Source organism: Sebastes fasciatus, chromosome 13 (assembly GCF_043250625.1).
Source record: "Sebastes fasciatus isolate fSebFas1 chromosome 13, fSebFas1.pri, whole genome shotgun sequence".
Lineage (NCBI taxonomy): Eukaryota > Metazoa > Chordata > Actinopteri > Perciformes > Sebastidae > Sebastes > Sebastes fasciatus.
In genome coordinates this window covers 14780324-14803058 of record NC_133807.1, presented here as the reverse complement: position 1 = coordinate 14803058, position 22735 = coordinate 14780324, and the positions used below count along the sequence as shown (strand labels likewise).

The 22735-nt window shown below is 42.5% G+C and overlaps 1 protein-coding gene across 5 annotated transcripts in view; it reads right to left on the bottom strand.

Moving 5' to 3' along the window:
* Positions 1–21462, bottom strand: part of brsk1b (BR serine/threonine kinase 1b) — a 28480-nt gene extending 7018 nt beyond the window's left edge. Inside the window, exons 1-14 of one of the 5 annotated variants that reach the window (XM_074655715.1) lie at positions 20032–21462; positions 18026–18120; positions 15303–15388; positions 14861–15001; positions 12972–13088; positions 12532–12565; positions 10910–10978; positions 8887–9033; positions 5742–5773; positions 5358–5522; positions 2592–2689; positions 2252–2402; positions 2086–2146; positions 339–936 (exon numbers count right to left, since the gene is read on the bottom strand). In XM_074655715.1, the coding sequence (XP_074511816.1) occupies positions 339–936; positions 2086–2146; positions 2252–2402; positions 2592–2689; positions 5358–5522; positions 5742–5773; positions 8887–9033; positions 10910–10978; positions 12532–12565; positions 12972–13088; positions 14861–15001; positions 15303–15388; positions 18026–18120; positions 20032–20119 (1882 nt within the window). In that variant the 5' untranslated portion in view covers positions 20120–21462. Of the gene's footprint in view, positions 1–338; positions 937–2085; positions 2147–2251; positions 2413–2591; positions 2690–5357; positions 5523–5741; positions 5774–8886; positions 9034–10909; positions 10979–12531; positions 12566–12971; positions 13089–14860; positions 15002–15302; positions 15389–18025; positions 18121–20031 lie in introns of all 5 variants that reach the window. The other 4 variants (XM_074655714.1, XM_074655718.1, XM_074655717.1 and 1 more) reach the window with 4 other exon arrangements.
* Between the last annotated feature and the right edge of the window lie 1273 nt (positions 21463–22735).

The window sequence follows — 22735 nt, the reverse complement described above, 5'->3', positions numbered from 1 at the left end:
CAGAGATCAAGTTCATATTGATGGAGAAACATGTTACTTCATCGTACAGACGCAATTTTTAGGATGTATTATCTCAACCATAGTATAGTATTTATAGATAGACGACGCCTCTCCACCTTTTTATAGTATCAAATAACTAATTAAAACCAAACTTATCAGAAATATGAACACTTGAACATTCATCAGCGTGATAAGAACTACCTAAAATGACTGAAACCATCATCCATGCAGCCAGCCACCAGGGGGCGATGGAGATGTTTTGGCTTCACTTTTGGGGAGCTGTCATGTCGTCCATCTTTATATACAGTCTATGGTTTAAACTCTTCAACTTCACTCACCTTGCAGTTTGCGCCGATGGAAGCGTGGGGAGCCCAGGAGGTTGTTTTTGAACGAGTTGAGCCTTGTTCTCCAGTGGGCGGAGCTCGAGGCGGCCAGACCGCCGCTGCCGCCCGGGCTGGAGGGCGGCGTAAGCGACAGCGATGCCCCGCCACCTCCGTCCGCTCTGGAAGAAGAGGACGAGGAGGAAGAGGAGGGAGGGGTGGTGGAGGAAGGGTGTTGGATTTGGTGCACGGGCGTGCCCAGCGGGGTGGGCAGCGGTGAGCCCTGCGGCGTGACCTGCGACACAGGAGGAGGGGTGGAGGAGGAGTTAGAGGATGAGTGGGCGTTCTTGGACTTGAAGACGGATGGAGAGGGGAAGTTGAAGAAGCGTGGGATGGGGGAGAGGAGTGGAGAGGGGGAGGGGGAAGGGGAGCGCGGAGTCTGGAGAGGGAGGGACTTCATGGAGTTGAGTTGGTGCCGTTCAGTGGGGCCCTTTGAGGGCAGGGTCTGTGTTTTTGGGTCGGGTGGCGGGCGGGTAGGGCGAGAGTTGGTGGCACTTCCTGGTTTGGGGTCTTTGGAGGAGTTGACTTCTGATTGGCTGAAAGTGAAGACCGGGCTCTGATGGGCAGACATAGAGAGATGGGGAGAAGGAGGGAAAGAGGGATGGTGAGATGAGAGAAAGTAATGGTCATGAATTATGGTTCATGGGAACGATTCTTCAACAAGCCTCGATCAGACGCAACAGAGGGAAGATGGATGTAGTGATCTCTGTTCTCGGGTTTAACTATGTGTGATTTAGTCCCCTTTTGTCCATGTCAGCGTATGCACACAGACGTTTGTATGAGGCAGCATGGTGTGTCTATGAAATGGGAATGTTTATGACTCAGAATGTGACAGTATGATGGAAAGACACGGCTAGCGGTGACAGTCTGAGCAAGCGTTATCGGAGAAAAAACAGCATCACAGGAAATTTGGTTTTGTGTTTTTGATGGACAAAACTGATATTTATATATTGAAGCTGCTGATAACACATAAAAGTTCACTATATATACTGTATGTTTAATAGGAGAAGACTGGACAGAGAGATACAAAACGTTTTTTAGTCCACAAAACACAACACTGCAGAGAGATAACAAAGACTGATTGATGCGGTTGATACGCAAACACTATGTTGCGTTCTGGGGTACAAGTTAAAGGATGAGGTTGGAGTTATTCTATATTTTTGTATTATTATTTAAAGTAATAATAATAATAATAATAATAATAATAATAATAATATAACAATAAGGAATAATTTGCCAAAATGTCAAACTGTTCCTTTAACTGCTTGTAAACAATAGCAATAAGATCTACGAGATGCAAATAATTAATTAAATATAGATTCTATGTTCCATTTGCTCATTAAAATGTGTGAGATCACCATACAGTAGAGTATATGCAGAAATACTTTTCACCCTGTTGCGACCAACGTTCAATATGTAGTTTTAATCAACAGATGCTAAAAATGAGTGAACAAGGCAAACTGTGCACATTAATGTAGCGTTCAGTGCCAATCCCCCATTGTGAGTGTAATCATTTAGTCAGATTATGTGACGTTAAGTACAGAAGAGCACATTTTACAGACCATGCCGGGATCATTATAGGCATAGAGAGATGATTAAAATGGGTGAGATTATTTTCACTATGCTTATGAATACTAAAGCAGCTAGGTCAGAGGCAACGAACAGTTCTATACGAGAGTAAAATAGAGCAGAGTGAAGTTCTTACCCTGGGGCTGCTGAGAGGACTGGAGGACAGACCTGTGGACGCGCCACTGACTGAACGAGACCTTTTGAAGACAGCAACAAACAACAATAGTCATCGAGGTGAATGGGACTCTCAGGTGCAATAATCAAACAAACAAATGTCATGATATGTCAGTGCTGGTTCTTACCTCTGGCTGTGTGCATTAGTATCCAGGGCCCTGCGCGGTGGGGTGGGAGACCCCTGATCTGTGACACTGAGGACCTCCAGGCTCTTCCTCTCTGGACGACAGCGGCCATGGCGCGTCAACATTGGGGAGTCCACACGCTTCCTTGGTGGGTCTTGGAGGTCAAAAACATTAGTAAAAAAAAAGAAAATATGAATATCATCTTACTGATATTTGGACGTTTTGGTGAAATGTTCGATGTTAAAAGCACAGTTCAGAAGAAAAGTAACATTTACTTTCATAATCAAGCTTTTGTCTTGTTCTTGGATCGACCGTCAAAAGGTTAATGAGCAACTGTTCTCACCTAGGTCATTTCTGGGTGGCAGATCCTCATCTTCACAGCTGGGGTATCGCTCCTTCCTGTCCAACAGGAGGTAGTAGATCATCTTCTCCTGGTTCTCCCTGCAGAACAAGATGCGTAGAGACACAGAACTGAAGGTCAGAAAGAGAATAGACGCACAGACAGATTTTTGCTGACAGATTTGGATAATACAGGAAAAGACAGAATCAGGGTCACAAATCGGACAACCTGACAACTGCAGCTGGCACCATCCTGGAAGTTCACATTTAAATAATGGCAGGTGGGATGTTCCAGTCAGGACATCTCGTAAGTAATCTCTATAAACAAATAACTGCATATGAATGCAGAATCTGTAGGCAACGGGACAAGATTTTGGAATCGGAAGCATTTTGGTTTTTGTTTGTAGTATGTTTGTAGTCCGTCAGTTTGAGCGAGCTTTGGTTGAATGCAGGTAAACAGTCTGTTTGGAGAGTAAAATAGGCGGAACTCATTGGCCGAAATGTAATCTAGGAACCCATCGACTGATGACAATTTAGCATTTTATTAGCTAAAAAATAAACTGTTAACTGAGTGTAAACTGGCTACTGGTGAGACAACTCCAGTCTTGCATCTCAAGTTGCTTATCAAGCTGTAACTGTAACTGGCCATTTTCAAAGGGCTCCCTTGACCTCTGACCTCAAGATATGTGAATGAAAATGGGTTCTATGGGTATCCACAAGTCTCCCCTTTACAGACATGCCCACTGTTTGGGGCAAGTCATAGTCAAGTCAGCACACTGACACACTGACAGCTGTTGTTGCCTGTTGGGTTTGAGTTTGCCATGTTATGATTTGAGCATATTTATTTATGCTAAATGCAGTACCTGTGAGGGTTTCTGGACAATATTTATCATTGTTTTGTGTTAAATGATTTCCAAAAATAAATATTAACATACATTTGCATAAAGGAGCATATTTGCCCATTCCCATGTTGATACGAGTATTAAATACTTGACAAATCTCCCTTTAAGGTACATTTAACATACTGTTAATATTAATGTTAATGTTAATGAGGATCACTTGGGGGCATGGCAACAAACTGTAAACACAGTATTGACAAAATGATCACCTTATAAAGTTACATGTTAGCAAGCTGTTGTTTACAAATCTCCTTTTAGTCTGGTTTTAGCTTTTCCACTAACTCTTAAAGGAATCATCTGGCTCGTTAGCTGCTAAATTCTCCACTATGTTCACCAGCTAGTTGCAAAGTTTGTCTGTCTCTTGTTTGGTGCTGCTCAGGTAGTGTAGAGTGGATTCATCAGAGCTTTTTCACCGACAACAGCTGCCTACTGTGGCTGGTAAAGGGTATGATGAGAGCTGTGAGACTCAGTCAAAACAGTAAAGTTGCGGAAAACCAAAACAATGAGCTGAAAGATGCTAAAAAGCTTATGCTACTGCTGTTGTGGATAGTCAGAAACCTCAACAGTATATAAGAGAAGAGGGACACAACGGGGGAGTGGAGAGAGAGATAAAAGAGCCATTGTCGACATTGTTGCTGTTGTTTCTGCCATGCCAGGCAGATTAATGATGTAAGTAATTGACTGGCCACAGTGAGAAAAAAAAGACAATGAAAGAAAGAGACAGAGAGAGAGAAACAGTGTGAGAGAGAAATTAAATTAACTACACACACAAATATACTTTTGTTTTCAGCATGCATGCAAGCCAACACGTTCTTACTACCAACTAGTCAAATACGGTAGCTTGGTCAGTGGCCCGATGCTTCAAACTGTGACGCTTAAAGTACCCCATTAGCATCAGCTTTGCGTCAGTTTCCGCTCGTTACATGCGTACTTTTCAAAATAAACGTCCCTTTTCACAGGAAACAACTTGATTAGGTTTAGGAAAAGATTGTGGTTTGGGTTACATTAAGTATGTTTGTTATGCAGTTAAGTAGACTACGTAAAGTAGTTGGCTAAGTTATGTTACGTTTTATGTAAACGCTGACTGTTTTCACACGGGACACGAACAGCGGTGTCCTGGGTGAAGTCCTGTGTTTTTGGTAAGTATTGGTTTTGGTTTTGCTTAGGCAATGAAACTACTTGGTTAGGTTTAGGAAAAGATCTTGGTTTGGGTTCAAATAAGTATGTTTATTACGTAGGCTGCATTACGTAAGTGACGTAATCTACGTAATATAGTTAGGTAGGCTACGTTACGTACGTCGCTTATGTTACGTAATGTACGTCGCTTATGTTACATTACCTAACTTAAAATAAGTCAACGTTGACTTTTGATTTCACATGGGACATGGACAGCAGTGTCCTGAGTGAAAGTCCTGTGTTTTTGGAAACAAGCATCCCCTCCCAGACCTCCTCTCGGACATTATCGCTCTTTATACTACATAACCTGACTTCCTCCTATACTCCCGCCAAACTACGGCCACGTAGAGCGTCATAGTTTGATGCCACTGACCAAGCTGCCGTATTTGACGAGTTGGAAGCACATCTGCAAATGTTGGCCTCTGTGAGACTTGACATACAGTATCTGTTCTACTTGTCTAATGATGCATATGGGATCAAAAGGTGCAGTAGAGACACATGTTTATGTTTTGAATTCTTTCATTTGTCTTTTAATATATATTATTAATATATTATGCAGTTAGAAATAAAGCAGTTTTATAAAACAGTTTGATATTGATGTCATATATTCCAACATAAACTTCTCAACAGTGTTGCACATTGATGTATTGCCATCTACTCAAAGTGGAAATGTTTGATGGGTTATATTTACTCACTCCTCACTTGTAAGGTCCTGTGTGAGTTTGACCCGGTCTCTGAAGCACCCTAAGGAGTACATGCTTTCCAGGACATCAGGGTCAAGGTCTGTTAAGGACAGGATCCTCTTCACACACACCCGGCGAGGCGGCGGTTGCTCTGGGCAAGGCTCATTACGACCACCCCTGATAGGGAAAAGTCGGCGTATGTAGATCGTGAAATTACAAATGTTAGAAACATCTCAAAGTTTACAGCAAGCATTGAGAGACTACGACGTCCACTGAGGGAGGACTTCTCACAGTCTGATATTATAGTAAGGGTAGTAATATGGATTAAGAGTGGTTTGGGTGGAAAAAGGTACAGGGAAATGCAGTAGAAGTAAGAAATATGAATGTGGTACTTACTGGTACCAGGGGTGTTTCTGTATTGCTTCTAGCTGTAATAAACAAAAATAGAAGACAATATTACGGCATTGATCAAAACATATTTTCCCATTTTTAAAGCAAAACAAAATCAACAACCTCCTGACTTAAACCAGTATTTTTTGTCTTATGGAAGTCTAAAGCTACCAAGTCAGGATTGTACCTACAATCATAATGCTAATTTAGCTGCTCTTTGAGAGAGACGGAGTTAGCAAGCCATGAAGACAGCGTGACGGCTGTGACCCCGTGACCCAGCCATGTGACCGAGCAGACACTACTGCGCCTGCTCTATGGGCCCAATGGATGCGGAAGATCGCCAGAAGATCCGAGTACTTTTCAAGTCAGAAGTCGAACCATTTTGGCTTCATGCGCCACTGAGTGACTTTCACAGGAATGAACGGGGAACCACCTCCAACGCTGTATCCAGTTCTCTTAATACATCCATGCTGTACGTGAACATGTTAGCATACTGATATTTGCATTTAGGTAAGTACAGCCCAGGCCCCCAGGAAGAGCGCCAGGCTTTGAAGCCAATTTACATAGTGGCCAAACAGTAGAATTACAACTTCCATGTCCATCACGTGATGCCATTGGGCCCAAAAATACTTTTTCCCATAGACTTACATTGGGAAAGAGACGTCTGTAAATCAGTCACTCAATAATTTTTTTTGTCGTTGAGGTAAATCAACTTCCCAGTACAAACATTTGACTAGCCCTTATTTAAATCATTAGGTCCTAAAAGTTATAAAATGCACTAATAGCTGAATCCAGAGGTATTTTCATGCTGCCGTTCATGTGAATGGACAGGTGGGAGGCGGGATTAACGCCCAAGTTGGGAAAACCTCGGAGATGGTTAAAGTTAGGCATTCACCTTGAATAGTTGAAGTTAGGCGAGGTCGTCGGGTGACGAGTTTCACAAGATTTTTCGCAAGTTTTTGAGAGTTTTTGCAATTTATAGCTTACCTTATAGACACGTCCATCCTAATTTTATCACTCGGCAGTCGAGTCATTTTGGCTTCATGCGCCACTGAGCAACTTTCATAGGAATGAAGAGGAGCCTGCCTACAACACTGTATCCAGTTCTCTTTATATTGTACATCCATGGTACAATTTCACAGGGCCGCTAGCATGGCTGTAGACTCTTGTATCTACTCTCACGAGTGCAGTATAAAAGTATCCCTGCAGTACAGTCCTAAATGCCCCTGTACATTATAATAGTCTATAGTCTGTCTCTGCATTAGGACTGCATACAGTGGGAGCCATTCCACCAGTACCGCACAGTATCTCTTGGGGTTGGAGTAATGGAGCAGCTGCAGTTCTGCAAGCATGTAAAAAGTCAAAAGTGGGCCTGCTGTGAACACTGTATGCAGAGAGGAAACTAGCAAGCAGCTGTATGCAGCGAGACCTTTGCATTTGTCGACTTGCTTATAAAGTACTGTACGCAGCACAGAGGCACTTCCCGTTTCCTAACTGATGTGAATATGATGGAAAAGTGGGTTCATTTCTTAATGTTCTGCTTGCTAACGACAGATATATTTTTGAACTGGATTGAAATCTGTCATCTTGCGTGGTCTCTGGTTTTCCACGGAGGGTTAGGGTTAGCAGACAGCCAGAGACAGAGACAGAGAGAGAGAGACAGTCTGACCTGGTTTTCAGGCTCCATTAATCAACAGCTCATCAGACGAAGCCACAGCTTTGATTAAATCTGCTCTGTTGTAGCTGAATGACTAACCGACCGGGCTTTCTCTCTGTCAGCAGTCTCTGCAAACCACATTATCACAGTTGTCTCCAGCATTAAGCGTGGATTCATTTCCACTCCACGTGCCTGCTTTATCCCAGCTTCTCTTCATAACCTGAGTGCAGTGGAATTTCTTCTGGCTGTCCTTTCACTCAGTCATTCATTTATTCAGTCACTCACCCTCTCTCCCCTCTGTCTGCCTCTGAACTGCCAGTCTCATTTTCAAGCCTTGCTTTCAGGAGGGAAAGCTGGCATTTGCTGCCTCCATCCTTCTTTACAGCCACTGATGAAGCCACTTGATCCATCCATTCATTCATAGTGTACATAAATGCATATATTAATGCCGCTATTCCTTCCTTCATATTGGTTTTTCACCTCTCTGAGACTTTGAGGACGGAAATAAGCAACACCCTTTAAGCAACACCTAAGGCCCGTTCCTCTGCTCGGTTCTTTCCACTTTCCTCTTCCCTCTGTAAGGTCCCGCGTCAGGGTCAATTTCTGTCACATCTTAAAGCAAACCCTGGGGCTGGGCCTTTTCTTTCCTTCCACCCTCCTAAATGTCTGCTTCATGCTTCATGTGCTGTGATGTGGAGCAATGTGAGTGTTTGCTAAGCCCTGCCTTCCTTTCAGTTACTGATGCTTCTCCATTAATATGCAGTTTAAAATGATAACAGAGGCAGATTTAACAGTCACAATGTGTATTAATCTTTCAATAAAATCGATCCTTAATCTGTGCGTGATTGTCGGTTTTTGACTGCCTGTGTTCCGGTTTACCTATTTGCTTAGATTCAGTACCTTGTGTGTGGGTGCAACGCTGTCCATAGGCTACTGAAACGGAGCGGAGGAGATCGATAGACTCGCTTTCTTAGCCTGCTTGCGTTTCATGGTTGTAAATAGAACTTTCGTCCCTAATTCCATTTCCCCCCATTGTAGCAATCCATAGACAGACGGGAAACAACGGGACAGTCAACGACGAAGGGAGAGAGCGAGCAGCAAAATCCCACTGCTAATTTTGAGTGATTATTGTGAATGCTCTGATTAATAAATGTCAATAAAAAATGCTTTATTTGTGATGACAGTTTTGTTTAGTTTTAAAAACTAGCACCTAGGCGTTTTCCTATGTGCTCCAGGCACTGTGGATTTGCTGGACATGTTAACGTTTGTAGCTTACGTTAGAGCATGATGATGCAAAAACATGCGTCCAGAGAAAACCCTTGCTCTTAATCTTTCAACTGGAAAATCATTCCATTTTCTATTTTCCGCAGTTTAAAATATACTATATCTCTACAATATAATTCAAAGTACATTGCCATTAGCTGGTGTTTTTAGCAGACAGTAAGGTGTCTTTGTCCTCTGCCTGTATAAGCCCCGTGGTTCCTCCCTGCTCACCGTGAGTCTCTTGTCAGGGTTGACTTCTATCATTCCTTTGAGCAAAGCTTGACAGTCGGGAGGTATAAAGTGGGGCATGTGGAATACCCCGCTCTTCACTTTCTCTAAAAGCTGCCGCAGGTTGTCATGGTCAAAGGGCAAAGCCCCCTGGGACGGGACGGGAGAAGATGGAGAGAGACAGAGAGAAGAGAAAATAGAAATGAGGGAGATGAAATAGTACAGGTGTTAATTAAGTAATAGTTAAGTAGTAATAGTAGTCAACATCTGGGGTTGGTTGTGCTGTGTGTCAATAAAAAAAAATGTTACACTCAGCATAGTTAAAGGAATAGTTCAACATTTTGTGTAATACACAAATATACAACGTATCCTCATACAACGGTTTGTATGATATCTTACGAAAAGTTATTCCTCATCTTTCCTGCGTTTTCCTACGAATGTCCAGCAACACGTGTCAATTTCCGCTTGTTACATGCATATAGGCTTTTCAAAATAAACTTCCGTCTTGACAAGAAACAACCTGGTGAGGTTAAGGCAACACAACTACTCAGGTTAAAATAACTACGGAAGTGGTGTAACTTAAGTACGGACGTTATGTGACAAATAAATCACTTCTGCTTTTTTCTGCAAAGTCTTCTGGAAAGTGTTTTTTGACCCACCCATCCACTCCGACCTCCTCCCTACATGGCGTTTGACGCTCCTTATACTTCCTGGTTCACGATTACGTGGATTAAATACAAATTTATTTCATGGGATATATACAAATTAGAGTGCATTACTTTTCGTAGGTATAGCTATGAAGGCTGTATGAGAACAGCCTGAAATATATTTTAAAATGTACTTTTTTACAGGGGGCTATGTAGTACATTTATGGATTAAACAAACAATATATACGTGTTATTTTAAGAGGTTTAGAGGTGTTGGTAGGCGGCTTTTGTCACCTTTGTCAAACTGTTCCCTTAAAGGCACCCCGTGGAGACAAATACAGCTATGCCTTTGTGTTATGTTTCTCACAAAAATGCATTGTATGTATATTTAAGGCTTCACAAATAGTTTTTGTTTTTTCATCCTTGTCTTTTTCTTCCTACTTTTTACTGCATTTCTTGGCAGGTTACTGCCACCAACTGTCATTCAGTGGAAAAGTGGAAAGTCGGCGTTGATTGTGTCACCCACGCACTTGTGCATCCTACTACCTTGCTAGTAGAGCACAATATATAGACAAAAGGGTGACCAGCTCATCACAACATTGCTCCAGGCTATATAGTTGTCAGAATTTTCACAGGGTACCTTTAAGATTTAATTCTGATAGGCTGAAAGTCTGGCTTGAGAGAAGACTGTATATGAGGTTGAATGGGATTATTGTTCTAATCTACATCTTGAATAGTGGGAATCTACGGAGACCCCCTATACCCCTAGGAGAATTTTTTTAGTAACTCGAGGGAACAGGTTACTTCATAGTGCACTTCCTCCAATCATTCCTGACAGTCCACGCATTGCTGATGTACGAAGCCCCGCTAGATGATGTACTTCAGTAAAGTTGGAAAGATATTGACAGATTCAAACTTCCTGGATCAATAACTCATAACGGAAACATTGTTAAAACACAAATGATGGCTCTTTCTAACCATAGTAAGGTAGACAATGAGCCACAACCTCATTTTGATCAAAACCAGCCATCCTCCGAGCTGAACACAATACATTGGTCTCTATGCGCAGCCAGCTGTGAGACGAGTTGTCAGGGACCGTCTACAAAGTGCAACGCCAAAAAGAGATGCTATAAAAATATTCAATACTGTAATAATGTATTATACAGTGTAGTACCACCAAAATTACTTCACACATCAATGACCCTTAGTTTGGAAAAATATGCTTTTGCATAATTTTGGTGAGTTTTTAATGGGAAAAATATGCAATAACTTCAGTATTGTCTAGGGGGGCTCCATAGGAATCAAAGGACAGAGAGAAAAAACAACTCAATACTGTAAGAAGAAGAGAAAAAGAAAATAGAATAGAAGGATCTCCTTACCACAAGAAGAGCAAAGAGGATGACTCCACAACTCCAAACATCTGCTCTGCGACCATCGTACTTCTCCCCCTGAAACACAAATGCAAGGACAAGATAGCATTAGACCATAGACTGTATATAAAGATGGACGGCATGACAGCTACTCAAAAGTGGTCGTGACTAGTAGGTGCCCCGCGAGTTGGGGAAACTCTCTCGCAAGATGGTTAAGGTTGGGCAACGATCTTGAATAGTTAAGGTTTGGATTAGGGATGGCATGCTGAGGAAATTTTCCCACCAGTTAATAAACTTGTGACAACAACGGATTACATCGGACAAGGTGACGCTCAATATGTGTAGAGCGCTTACTGTGATCTTGGCCTCTCCAGTCAAGCTTTTGCTGCGGGGCCACAGGTTTCCAGCCGGCGCCGTTGCACCGCGCACACCGTTTGTGCCCGCTCCGTCCTCATAGTTCCCTATTAGCATTGGTTTTAAATCCGAAGTATTGCCAAATTGGCGCATTTGCTTTTCGCTTTTACACCAAATCCTCTGTGCTGAGACACAGTATGGAGCAGACTTTCCCTTTGATGGCACTGATAAGCAAAAATTAACCAAATGGGTTTTATTTCTATAAAAAAAAAAGCAAAACTGGTGGGCAAGTAATGTAATTGGTGTGTGTCAGACCACCGTGTAACACCAGTAACACGACTACCGCGGCAGGCCTATTTAGGATAGGTTGTCGGGCAGCGAGTCTCGCAAGAGTTTTTGCAAGTTTTTGAAGATTTCAGATCAGATTTTGCAATTTACGGGTTACCTTGTCAAGTCAACTTGATGTTATTTCTATAGCCCAATATCACAAGTCACAAATCTGCCTCAGGGGACATTACAATCTGTACGGGATACGACACCTTCTGTCCTTTACAGTACGACTCTCTCATCGGATGAGGAAAAACTTCAACCCAAAAAAAACTTTTAACAAAAAAAAAAGACAGCTCCCCAAAAGTGAAGTCAAAACATCTGGATCGCCCCCTGGTGGCTGGCTGCAATATAGGTCAGAAATCCCGCCCGCTCCATGTTAGTGGATGGGACATGGGCACAAGTAAGTAAGTCAAAGTACACGTCAAACACATTTTTCGCAAAGATGGTAATTTTAGGTAGTTCTTATCACCCTGTTGTATGTTCAAGTGTTAATTTTTCTGATAAGTCTGGTTTTAATTAGTTATTTGATGCTATAAAAGGGGGTGGGATGTCATGATTGGCAGCTGTGATAGACAGCTGCTCTGAGTGAGTAGTCACAGCTGGAGGCTCAGGAATTGTAAGAGAGAGGAGATAACCGTCACCAGTCTGTGTAATAGAACGTGTCAGTTTGATCATAAATGTAGTTATAGAGATATTATGGTTAATTGTTGTGTCTTTCTAACCAAACAGCTGTGGCAGTGCTCGGCTTGTGATTGGCTAGGGCGGGTGTGTGGGCGGGACAACGGTACCGCGGCTCCAGCTACTATCACTACTGCGCAGACTCTGGTTCCGGGATATCTTGGCTTCACTATTGTCCAGTGGGAGGAAGTGGAGAGGCGTTGTCCATCTATATATACAGTCTATACATTAGACATGCACACACACATACTAAGAGGGAGGTAACTAACCCTTATGACCTCTGGGCAAGCATAATGTGGGGATCTGTAAAGAAAGAAAGAAGAGGCTATTATTAAATGATTGAAACAGATACAACCATACACACAGACACAGGAAACAGGTTCTGATTTATGTAAAAACACTCCAGTGAGTGTACAATAACTGAGCGCACCTGCTCTTTTATTCATGGAATAGACTGAATAGGTGAATCCAGGTGAAAGCTACAATCCCTTACTAATTGTATCTGTTAAATCCTCCTGACGGGCAGCTTTAAAAATGTTTAAGCTTTTAATGAACAAAGCCATCGATTATGTAAAAAGAAGAACAATAGAACATTGAGCGGATGCTCCTAATGCTCTGCACACTTTGTGTAGATCAACAACAGTCATCTTTGTAGATCATTTACAAATGAAATACAAGCTAATTTTAACCCATCTAACCCAGCACTCACCCACAACTAGTTTCCAACAGGCTGTCCCCGACTTGTAGCGAGGCCATGCCGAAGTCTGCTATCCTGATGTTGTTCTTCTCATCCAGGAGAAGATTTTCTGGCTTCAGGTCTCTGTGACTGGAAATAAACACACACTGCCATTAAATTAAACTCTTTTTTTCCAGTCCATAGACAGCAACTAAAGCTACACTTCCACGTAACATGTAAACATTTATACCAAGAGGGAGGTCTACTGTTTATTAAAGTGTAGCGATCTGCAGTGCAGTTGTCAGTGGAAACTCTGATGTCTGCTTTTCAGGAACTACAATTAGCTTGATGATAATTTCATTGTGACATTTTGACATGAGGTTATGAACAGGTTTGTTTCTGTGTGGATAACTAAGCTCTTTGCTGCACAATATAATATGCATTGTAAGCAAAACCGGTGAAAATATTCGTAATATAGCGTACACTCAAACTGATATTGATTTCTTTTAGGTGTCTAAAATGCCCCCATCCACAGCAGTACGTTGCTTTGCTCCCGTGCTGGTACTCCTGTCTGTTTCTCCAAACTGGGGGCCTGCCGACCGCCATCTACTGTAGGTAATACACTGACTATGGAGAAGTACCTCATACAGTACAACCCCACTTCAAAACATCTGAACTATCCTGTTAACACGTAGTGTCAGGTCACATGACCACCTCATAAATTTGGACGCATGTTCCCAACTTTATAGTTCTAATTTAACATAGGCTGTGTGACCTGATCCAGAGGTCCAAGACATCTGACTTGTGTTTACTATAACCCACCTTTAAAAAAAAAGAGGGCTGGTAAAGTTAATGTGATAATAACGCGTTAACGCAAATTTGTTTTAACGTCGCTAATTTCGTTAACGCATCAACACAGCTTGTTGTAGCAGGCTGTTTTAAAGCCAGAGTGAAGATACTGGCATCATATTAAACTGGAATCCATTGGTACCAACCATGTCATACTAGCTTGTCGTGAAGAAGTTCATATAACGCTCCAAATTTAGACTAAATTTTGGTGAGGGAAAACTGTCATGGGCTTTTTCAAATGGGTCCCTTGACCTCTGACCTCCAGATATGTGAATGTATGTAGATATGTGAACCCACGAGTCTCCCCTTTACAGACATGCCCACTTTATGATAATCCCATTCAGTTTTGGGCAAGTCATAGTCAAGTCAGCACACTGACACACTGACAGCTGTTGTTGCCTGTTGATTAATCGTGATTAAATATTTTAATCGATTGACAGCCCCCTCAAAAAAATGTATATGTATATATTTTTTGTCATTTATTGGACAGTTGATAGTGAAGAGGCAGACAGGAAACAAGGGAAGAGATAGGGACATATGACATGCAACATGGTTAGGCTTAGGCAACAAACTACTTAGATAGGTTTAGGAAAATATTGTGGTTTGGGTTTAAATATAACCGGAAGGGTTGTAACTTGAACAGAAGTTACGTGACAAATAAATCAACTTTAACTTGTTGTTTCACGCGGGACATGAACATCGGTTTTGCTGAGCGAAAATCCAGTGTTTTCTGATCCACCCATCCACCCTGACCTCCTCCCTACACGGTGTTCGCCGCTCTTTATACTTCTCGGTTCACAATTACTTGGATTACATACAAATTGTTTTCGTGCTGACATCACAAAAAAAAGTGAAATTCGTGTCTATATACACAAATCAATACATTCAATTTTTTGACTTTTTCACGAAACTGCTGTGCGATTGGGCTGCATTTTAAGGTAAGAAGAAACACAACTCGATAGGGAAACAGACTTTGACACAACACCGGAAATAGCGACGAGAGGTTAAGAAACAAAATTGGAAATGGAACACCAAACAAGCGCAGGCCTTAAGGTCAACAGCCTCTCACAGACCATATGGAGTGACTGTGGCAGAAGTCAAGGGCGGAGATGATTTGTCTGAAGAACTTCCTGGCCTCTTTGGGGGTCAGCCTGCCCTTCTTCACCAGGTAGTCAAATAACTCTCCGCCGGACACATGCTCCAAAACCAGATACCTGGTGGACAGGAGGGCACAGAGGTCAGGCAATGTAAACAGGGAAGGATGTTTGGTAACAGAAACATGTAAAAATTCATGCACACAAGTCATGGATGCTTCTTCCATACATTAAAAACTCAAACACACACTCACAACCCTCTATACCTCCCATGTCATGTGGTTATTAATCTCAGTTTTGTCTTATAGAACCTATTTTCCCTTTCAGATTCAAGGTGGTTTCTGCTCTGGTGGAGATCCAGAGGGAAGATTATAAAAAACAAAAAAGTCAGCGGAAAGGAGAAAGATAAAGAGATACTCACAGGTATTTGTTATTCTCATAGACATCATGCAGCTTCAGAACGTGAGGGTGCTCTATTAGTTTAAGAATAGCTATTTCTCTCTCCACCTGGACAGACAGAGGGAGGGAGAGGTGTGGAGAAAGGTTAAGAGAGAGGGAGAGAGAAAAGAGGAGGAGCGAGGTTAAAAAGGATGGAGATTGAAATGTCAGGAGGAAGGTATATATGATGTAACGCAGAGGAGGGGGGAGGCGAGTATAAAAGCAGAGTTAGGTCAAATGTGGAGCAGAGGGAGACGGTATTAAATGTTATTGTCAAATTCTTTGTGCTCATTTAAAGGAATAGTTTGGGTGTTTAGAAGTGGGGTTGTATGAGGTACTTATCCATAGTCAGTGTATTACCTACAGTAGATGACAGGAGTACCAGCACTAACGCAAAGCAATGTACTGCTGTGGACGGGGGCAGCAGCAAAACGTATTTTAGCCACCTAAAAGAAAGGTTCACCTAAAAAAATCGATATCAATTTAAGTGTATGCTACGAAACAGCCGCTGTTACCATGTTGAGAGCTGTGCAAAGGCAATAGCTATGCTCTGAATTTTGTATTTAGCACCTTTAAAGACAAATCCACAAAACGTTTTTTTTCTTCAGAATGCGTTTTTGCATGGACTGTGGATTTTGTCCCCCATCTTTTACAGTGAGGATCAGATCTCTTCACGCCTATGGAGAGGAGGAAAGATCACTGGACCAATAATTTTGGCATGTGTGAATGTTGTATTAAGATGGACTTGAAAACATCCAAACCGATCCTTTAAAATGAATCAGTTTTATTTTATTTGTTGTATTTGTGTGTGCTGCGTTTATCAGCCCTCATTTCAGCACCAGCAGCTGTCTAAAGCATGACCTATTAAACAGTCTCACACATGGCACAGAATGAGGCTCCATATCGGTTTGCTCTCCACATGGGGGGATTGATTTTAGGATGGTAAATTCATAGTAAAGTCATTCTCATTTTGATTTAAGGAGTCTGAAACATGCTTAAATGTTGTTATGAATCCCTTAATGCAGCCAAATTATATTGATTTAAAGTCCTATTTGGTCCATTGACAGCTATTTGCCAATCCCCGAGTACACATCTGTGCATGAGACTCTGTTTCATTTGATTAAAAACAAAACATATATGTAAATTAACACCTCTATGACAGTAAAAAAAATATTACAGGCATCATAAACGTAGACTTTATGGCTGCCCATTTGCATTGGATTGCATTAGGCTGTAGGGCTGTGTATTGGCAAGAATCTGGCAAAACAATACGTGTTATGATACAGGGGTTACAACATACTACTATACTACACTACTGTCATGGTATAAAGAATACACCACCATATGCATAAAATCTAACATCATAGCACTACGTTTTGTGCAATCTGAGTCACTGTCTGCCACAAATCTGTGGTACTGTACCTAATAAAGTGGACAATGAGTGTATATGAGAGGATGAAACGTAGGCAACAACTGCCAGAAGCACGGTTACAAACTTATGTTTTGTCCCTGCGGGAAGCTAAAAGCCACATTTGGAGTGTCAACAGGAAAAAGCTACTTGTAGTTAAACATGCTTTAGCTGACCTTCCCAGCTAAAGCAGCTCAGTAATGCGGTTATACTGGCAGTTAGCACCGCGAGTAGGCAATGGGCAACTTTCCAAAGCAGTACAAATGAGCAATATAAACCAGATGACTGGGGGACTGGTGGCATTTCCAGAGGATAAAAGGGTGGCTTTTTGTATTTGGTGCAAAGGACATTTATTATCACCATTTGATCAAAAACATCTGGTCAAAAACACACAGATTTCTCTAGATTATATTCAGAATCAGTGTTATTAAAGAGGACCTATTATGACAATTTTCAGGTGCATACTTGTATTTTGGATTTCTACTAGAACATGTTTACATGTTTTAATGTTAAAAAAACTCTTTAATTTTCTCATACCGGCTATGCTGCAGCAGCTTTTTTTGACACACTGACAGCTGTTGTTGCCTGTTGGGCTGCAGTTTGCCATGTTATGATTTGAGCATATTTTTTATGCTAAATGCAGTACCTGTGAGGGTTTCTGGACAATATTTGCTGTTGTTTTGTGTTGGTAATTGACTTCTAATAATAAATATATACATGCATTTGAATAAAGCAAGCATATTTGCCACTTCCATGTTGATAAAAGCATTAAATACTTGACAAATTTCCCTTTACGGTAAATTTTGTACATTTGTTATTAATGGCGATTAAATATTTTAATCACTGACGGCCCCTAACTAAAACATACAACACGACGCAGCACTTCTTTGCGACCAAAGTTTTCCTGGGTGCAAATTGCTGTAATTTAAAAAGAGAAACTGCACCAAGCTGCAACTAATCAGCCGCATTAGAAACACCAATATGAAAAAGCTATTTCAATTTTATTTCAGTCCAGTGTGTTCTCAGCTCTAGCTTTCATCAGAGGGCTTAATTAGCAGAATGGAATCATCTCTATTGTTCGGTATGCAGAAGCAGTGCCCACACACTCGGCGGCTCCAAGTTACAACACAGACGGGGCTTCTTTCGACTAAAATAAGGACTCCATTTCTGTTGCTATTTCTGCAGGCTGGAGGGTGCAAGCAGACATGATTTGAGCTTCGTGGCCACCATAATGACAGTAGATACAGCTCTAAGACAGAGACGGAGACGTAGATGGGGTCGAATATCAAGTACGGTACCTTCATTAGAACCGATTCGGAGAGTTTCTCTCTGTTGACAATCTTTATGGCCACCTTCTGTCCTGTTATACAGTGGACGCCCAACTTCACCAGTCCTGGGAGACACAAGCAGAGACAAAGGGAGAAACTGTTTGAATAACACAAATCATCATGCAGTGTGAAAACAGGAAGGAAGGGATGTCATAAATAATTCAAAAAGCTTTACTGACATTGTCACACAAACACTGACCAAACTCAGCTCACAAAAAGACTGAATGGGATATTTGTTAGGAGGCCTGCTGTGGTGTCTTCTCCCTCCTAATGTTTCTAAAAAAATATCATGTAATTTATGAGATCCTTTAAGAAGTTTGTAGCAGCATTAAAGATATAAGACTTACAGAAGGATTAAAGCATGAGGCTTTTTAACACATGATAGACAGACCGTCTATCATGTGTTAAAGCTGCAGTCGGTAACTTTGAGCACATATGATGAAAAGTGTTTTTGATGAGAGAGGTAATCTGTGAAAAAGTCATGTTGCTGTGCCTCCTCCTAGTGCTCCTCATGGCATAGAGAGCCTAAGTCCCGCCCCTTCCGGTGGACCACCATGGGACCTTATTTCGGAAGAAATATGAACATCAGTGACCGGCGAGAGATATACATTTTTTGATCCCATCTGAATTGCGCCATGAATCACATATATGATGTTTGTCAATTTAAAAGATAATTTAGCAAGTCAAGAAAGTCACAGTTTGTCATAAAACTGTTAAAGTATAAGACTGTGAATATACGTAACACATATGAATCAGGATTCTGTTACTGTAATGTCTCAAATGTTTTCAGAAACATATTTCAGTGTACTGTTTAGCTGTAATATGAGAAACTTTGTTACCTGGCCACCATGTTGAAAACAGTCCAGCCAAAACCTTCAAATGAAACTCGTGAGATCATGTTTACAACGTGGGAAGTCGTGTACGCGATATGTTTGGCGTTCAAGTGGTTAAGACATGGGAACACCGCCGCTAGGCAACGGCAATATTAACGTTACTGTCGCTGTCTAGAAGCCACAGAGGCTAACAATTTGCAAGCATGTAACATAATGCAGGAAATGCAAAGGCAGGATGACAGAGGAAAAAGATGTGGCCGTTGGGAATATCAACATTTCCCTCACACCTATTATAAAATTGGAGAAGAATTACAATACAACCAAAATTACAATATATACACTTATAATCCCAGCCAACATGGTTATGTGGGCCCCACATGGGTTATGCTGGGGTACCTGGGTTCCAAGTGGGTATGGGCCCAAAATGGGCATCTTATCTGGGGCCCACTTGGGATAACTAAGTAGGTCCCACATATGCTCCCCATGTGGGTTCTAGGTGGGTCACTAATGGGAAAGTAGTGCGTGGGCTCAGAATGGGCAACACAAATGTAAATATGTACCGAAAAATTAACTTCCAAGGCCTCCGCCATTTCTGACAACGTCAACAAACACGTCACAACTCGTGAACTCGGAGCTTTCAGAAACTTTCCACTTACGAGGTCGTGAATACCACAAGAGGGGGGCATTACAGTAACAGAATCTTCAATTTATATTTGCGCTGCTGCCTAGTTTGTCAGTTTGATCGGAGTTCGCCAATTCCACTAGCAGTGACTGACAGCTGCTGTAGAGGCTGCTCAGCTCGGATTGGTTCTTTTTCCTTCCAGCATGTTGAAATCTTACAAATGCCATTATAGGAGCATGTAGTGTAAAGCGCTTTGAGTGGTCGGATTAGAAAAACGCTATATAAATGCCAAGTCCATTGGAGGATGCAGAAAAACATTTTTTTTCACAGATTATCTATCTCATGCACTACTGTCAGAATATGACAGTTTCATAAAAACAACTTTGTTTTAATCACATTTGCTCAAAGTTACCTACTGCAGCTTTAAAGTGTCTCTGAATGCTGGAATCAGCTGATGCATCTTTGCAGACGCCTTTGCTTTGCTACAAGACTCAGGAGGTGACTCAGGATGCTTTCCTTACCTGTCTGTCCCTTCCCGAGGGTCTTCTCCAGCCGGTAAGGCCCCACATACTGGCTGGACTGGCCCACCGTCAGCTCCTTGCTGCTCATCTTTCTCCCGAGGGGGTGAAATTTTCTATTCCTGAAATAAGGCAAGATCAAGATAGCGGTCGCTCCTGCTCCGTGCGTAATGCTGTAACGCACATCCCAGGCGGCTGTATGGAGAGGAGAGGAGAGGAGAGGAGAGGACTGACTGGTCGTGATCTAAAGCCGGGCCCTGCAGGCTACTCCCATGCACTTGTTTGTCATGCGGCTATAGGTCCGTGCTGGAGAGTGAGAACCGGCCCAGTTTCCACTCTGTAAAAGGCCTTAGAATAAAGTATTTCCCACAGTGTCTCTTTCACAGCAGCATCATTCAGAGTAGAAAAAGATCAGAAAGAAGACGAGGTTTGCCAGTGATGGGAGATGTAGTCCCAATTAAAAACCTGCTATATAAATAACAGTAGTTTTAAAGCTGATTGATCCTGTATCTATAGCTTATGCAGCTGGAGCAGAAAAAGTGGAGCAGAAAAGAAAGATCTCATTCAAGAACCTGGACACAGAGTCTCAAATATCCCAAGTCAGAATAACCCTGATTGAATCCATTTCTCTGATCGATATCAGGGACCCCCTTCCTCGTTGCTGCTACCGTCCAAAAATAAAAATGTTCTCCAAAGCACATACATATACATTCCTCCTTTTTGCTTTCTTCTTTCCTTCCTCCTCAAGCCTGCATGGGCCTCGTTTTTGGTTAGTCAGTGGGATGCGGAGCGTTGGGTCCAAGATAATAATCTATTATCACAACAGCATCAGCAAGAAGAATGGGTTTTCCAATATCCGGTGCACACTTTGGCTCACCCCTCCCCGGCCCTGCATCAGGAAATAGAGGAAGAGGAGCATCAAAATAGGCCAGACAGACAGACAGACAGACAGACAGGCAGGAGAAACAGCTGCTGCTGCTGCGGACTGAGGTGCGCCTCGACGCGTCCGGAGGAGGACGATCAGCGCTCGGCCAAGTGATGAATCCTGTTTCTAGAAACAACAAGCAGCATCCTCAGCTGGCCTGGTGGTAGGTAGCCGACTCTCCTCCCTCTTCCTCCCTCTCTTCCTCTCTGTCTCTCTTTCTCTCTCCCTGGCCGGCTATGCTCATGATATCACCGCATCATCTTCCTCCTTCCAGCCGGCGCTTCTTGGCTTGTTCCTGCGCAAATGGAGGAAAAAATTCTTGCAGGATATTGTAATGTTTCAGGGTTGTCAGAAGTTACTCGAGTGTCCATTCACGGGATGGCCTCTTCTTCCACTCTGCCTATCCGTAATACCCCCGGTTCTCTTTCTCTCACTCCTCCTCCTCCTCCTCCTCCTCTCTCTCTCTATAGCTTCCCTTCTCTTCATCGGTCAGCATCAGCATCCGGGTTCCGCTTCAACCCATCCCTCCTCCTCCTTCTCCTCCCTGACTGTCTCTCTCGCCCCCACCCTGTTTTACTACAGCAAAGTCCCACATTGTGTGATTGGCTGGTGAGAACAGGAACATATCAGGGTACCATGGAGCCACATGGTCCAAGTCAGTATCACATCGAATCATATTAAATTCATATAAAACACATGAAGAGGAATGTTAGGCTAAAAAAAATGTGGGCAACAATTTATAATGAGAGCACCAAATGTGCACATGACTCATGTTAATTTAATGCATTATGCATGTTGCTCACCATTAAGAAAATCACTATGACTTGATGTGATTATTCACACTTAAAGGAACAGTGTGATGCATTTAGGGGTACCAGTTGGCAGAAATTGAATATAATTAAGGCTGTCAATCGATTAAAATATTGAATCGTGATTACTCGCAAATTAATCAAATTTTTTATCAGTTCAAAATGTATCTTAAAGGGACTGTTTGTAAGAATCAGAAATGCTTGTTAACAGCGACACCTGTGGCCGTTAAGTCAACGAAAGTCAGCGTCGGGTTCGCGCTTGCTCGCTCTACATAGACATGAATGAGCATCTCTCAACACAGTGAGGCGACACACGTCAGCTAAAACCACAATATCACTCTAAATTTCACCTGCTTGGCAGTAATGTTAGCTGACCAGACGAAGGTCTCTCCATGAATCACTGCTGATCCTAGTGTTGTCTTTTCCTGCTTCAGTCTCCCGACCGCGGTCGGAGGGAACAGAGGAGACACCGGCACCCGGTCAGTAACGAGACGATAACGTTTCTCGCTGCAGAGCCCCGTCAATTCACAAGACACGGAAAACCTCTGTTGGTCTGGGGGAGCTGCAGCAGATATTTCTGCACAAACGTCCACTGTACATTCACTAGATATTCTCAGAGCTACGAAGTCTTCTGCAATGTGTAGTGTGCGTGCATGCACGTGAGGTGGAGCGGGCTGAGTGAAGGCAGGCAGGCAGAGGAGCAGAGGAGCAGAGACTCCGGCCCTGGAGACCAAAGCTACGGTCTCCCCCGCGTACTCCGACCGCGGCCAACACTGTTTAACAGACGGGCTTCACTAGATATAACTTTGCGGTTTTGGTGCTTCCTTGTAGTTTGTGTTGGCGTCTGAGTCTGAACAGCGTAGCCACACACAAGCGCGCATATGCGAGCGCACATGGGACACCGACCCGGGTGATTTATACGTGTAAGTATTTACAAACAATCCCCTTAAAGTGAGGGTAGGCAGAATCGTTT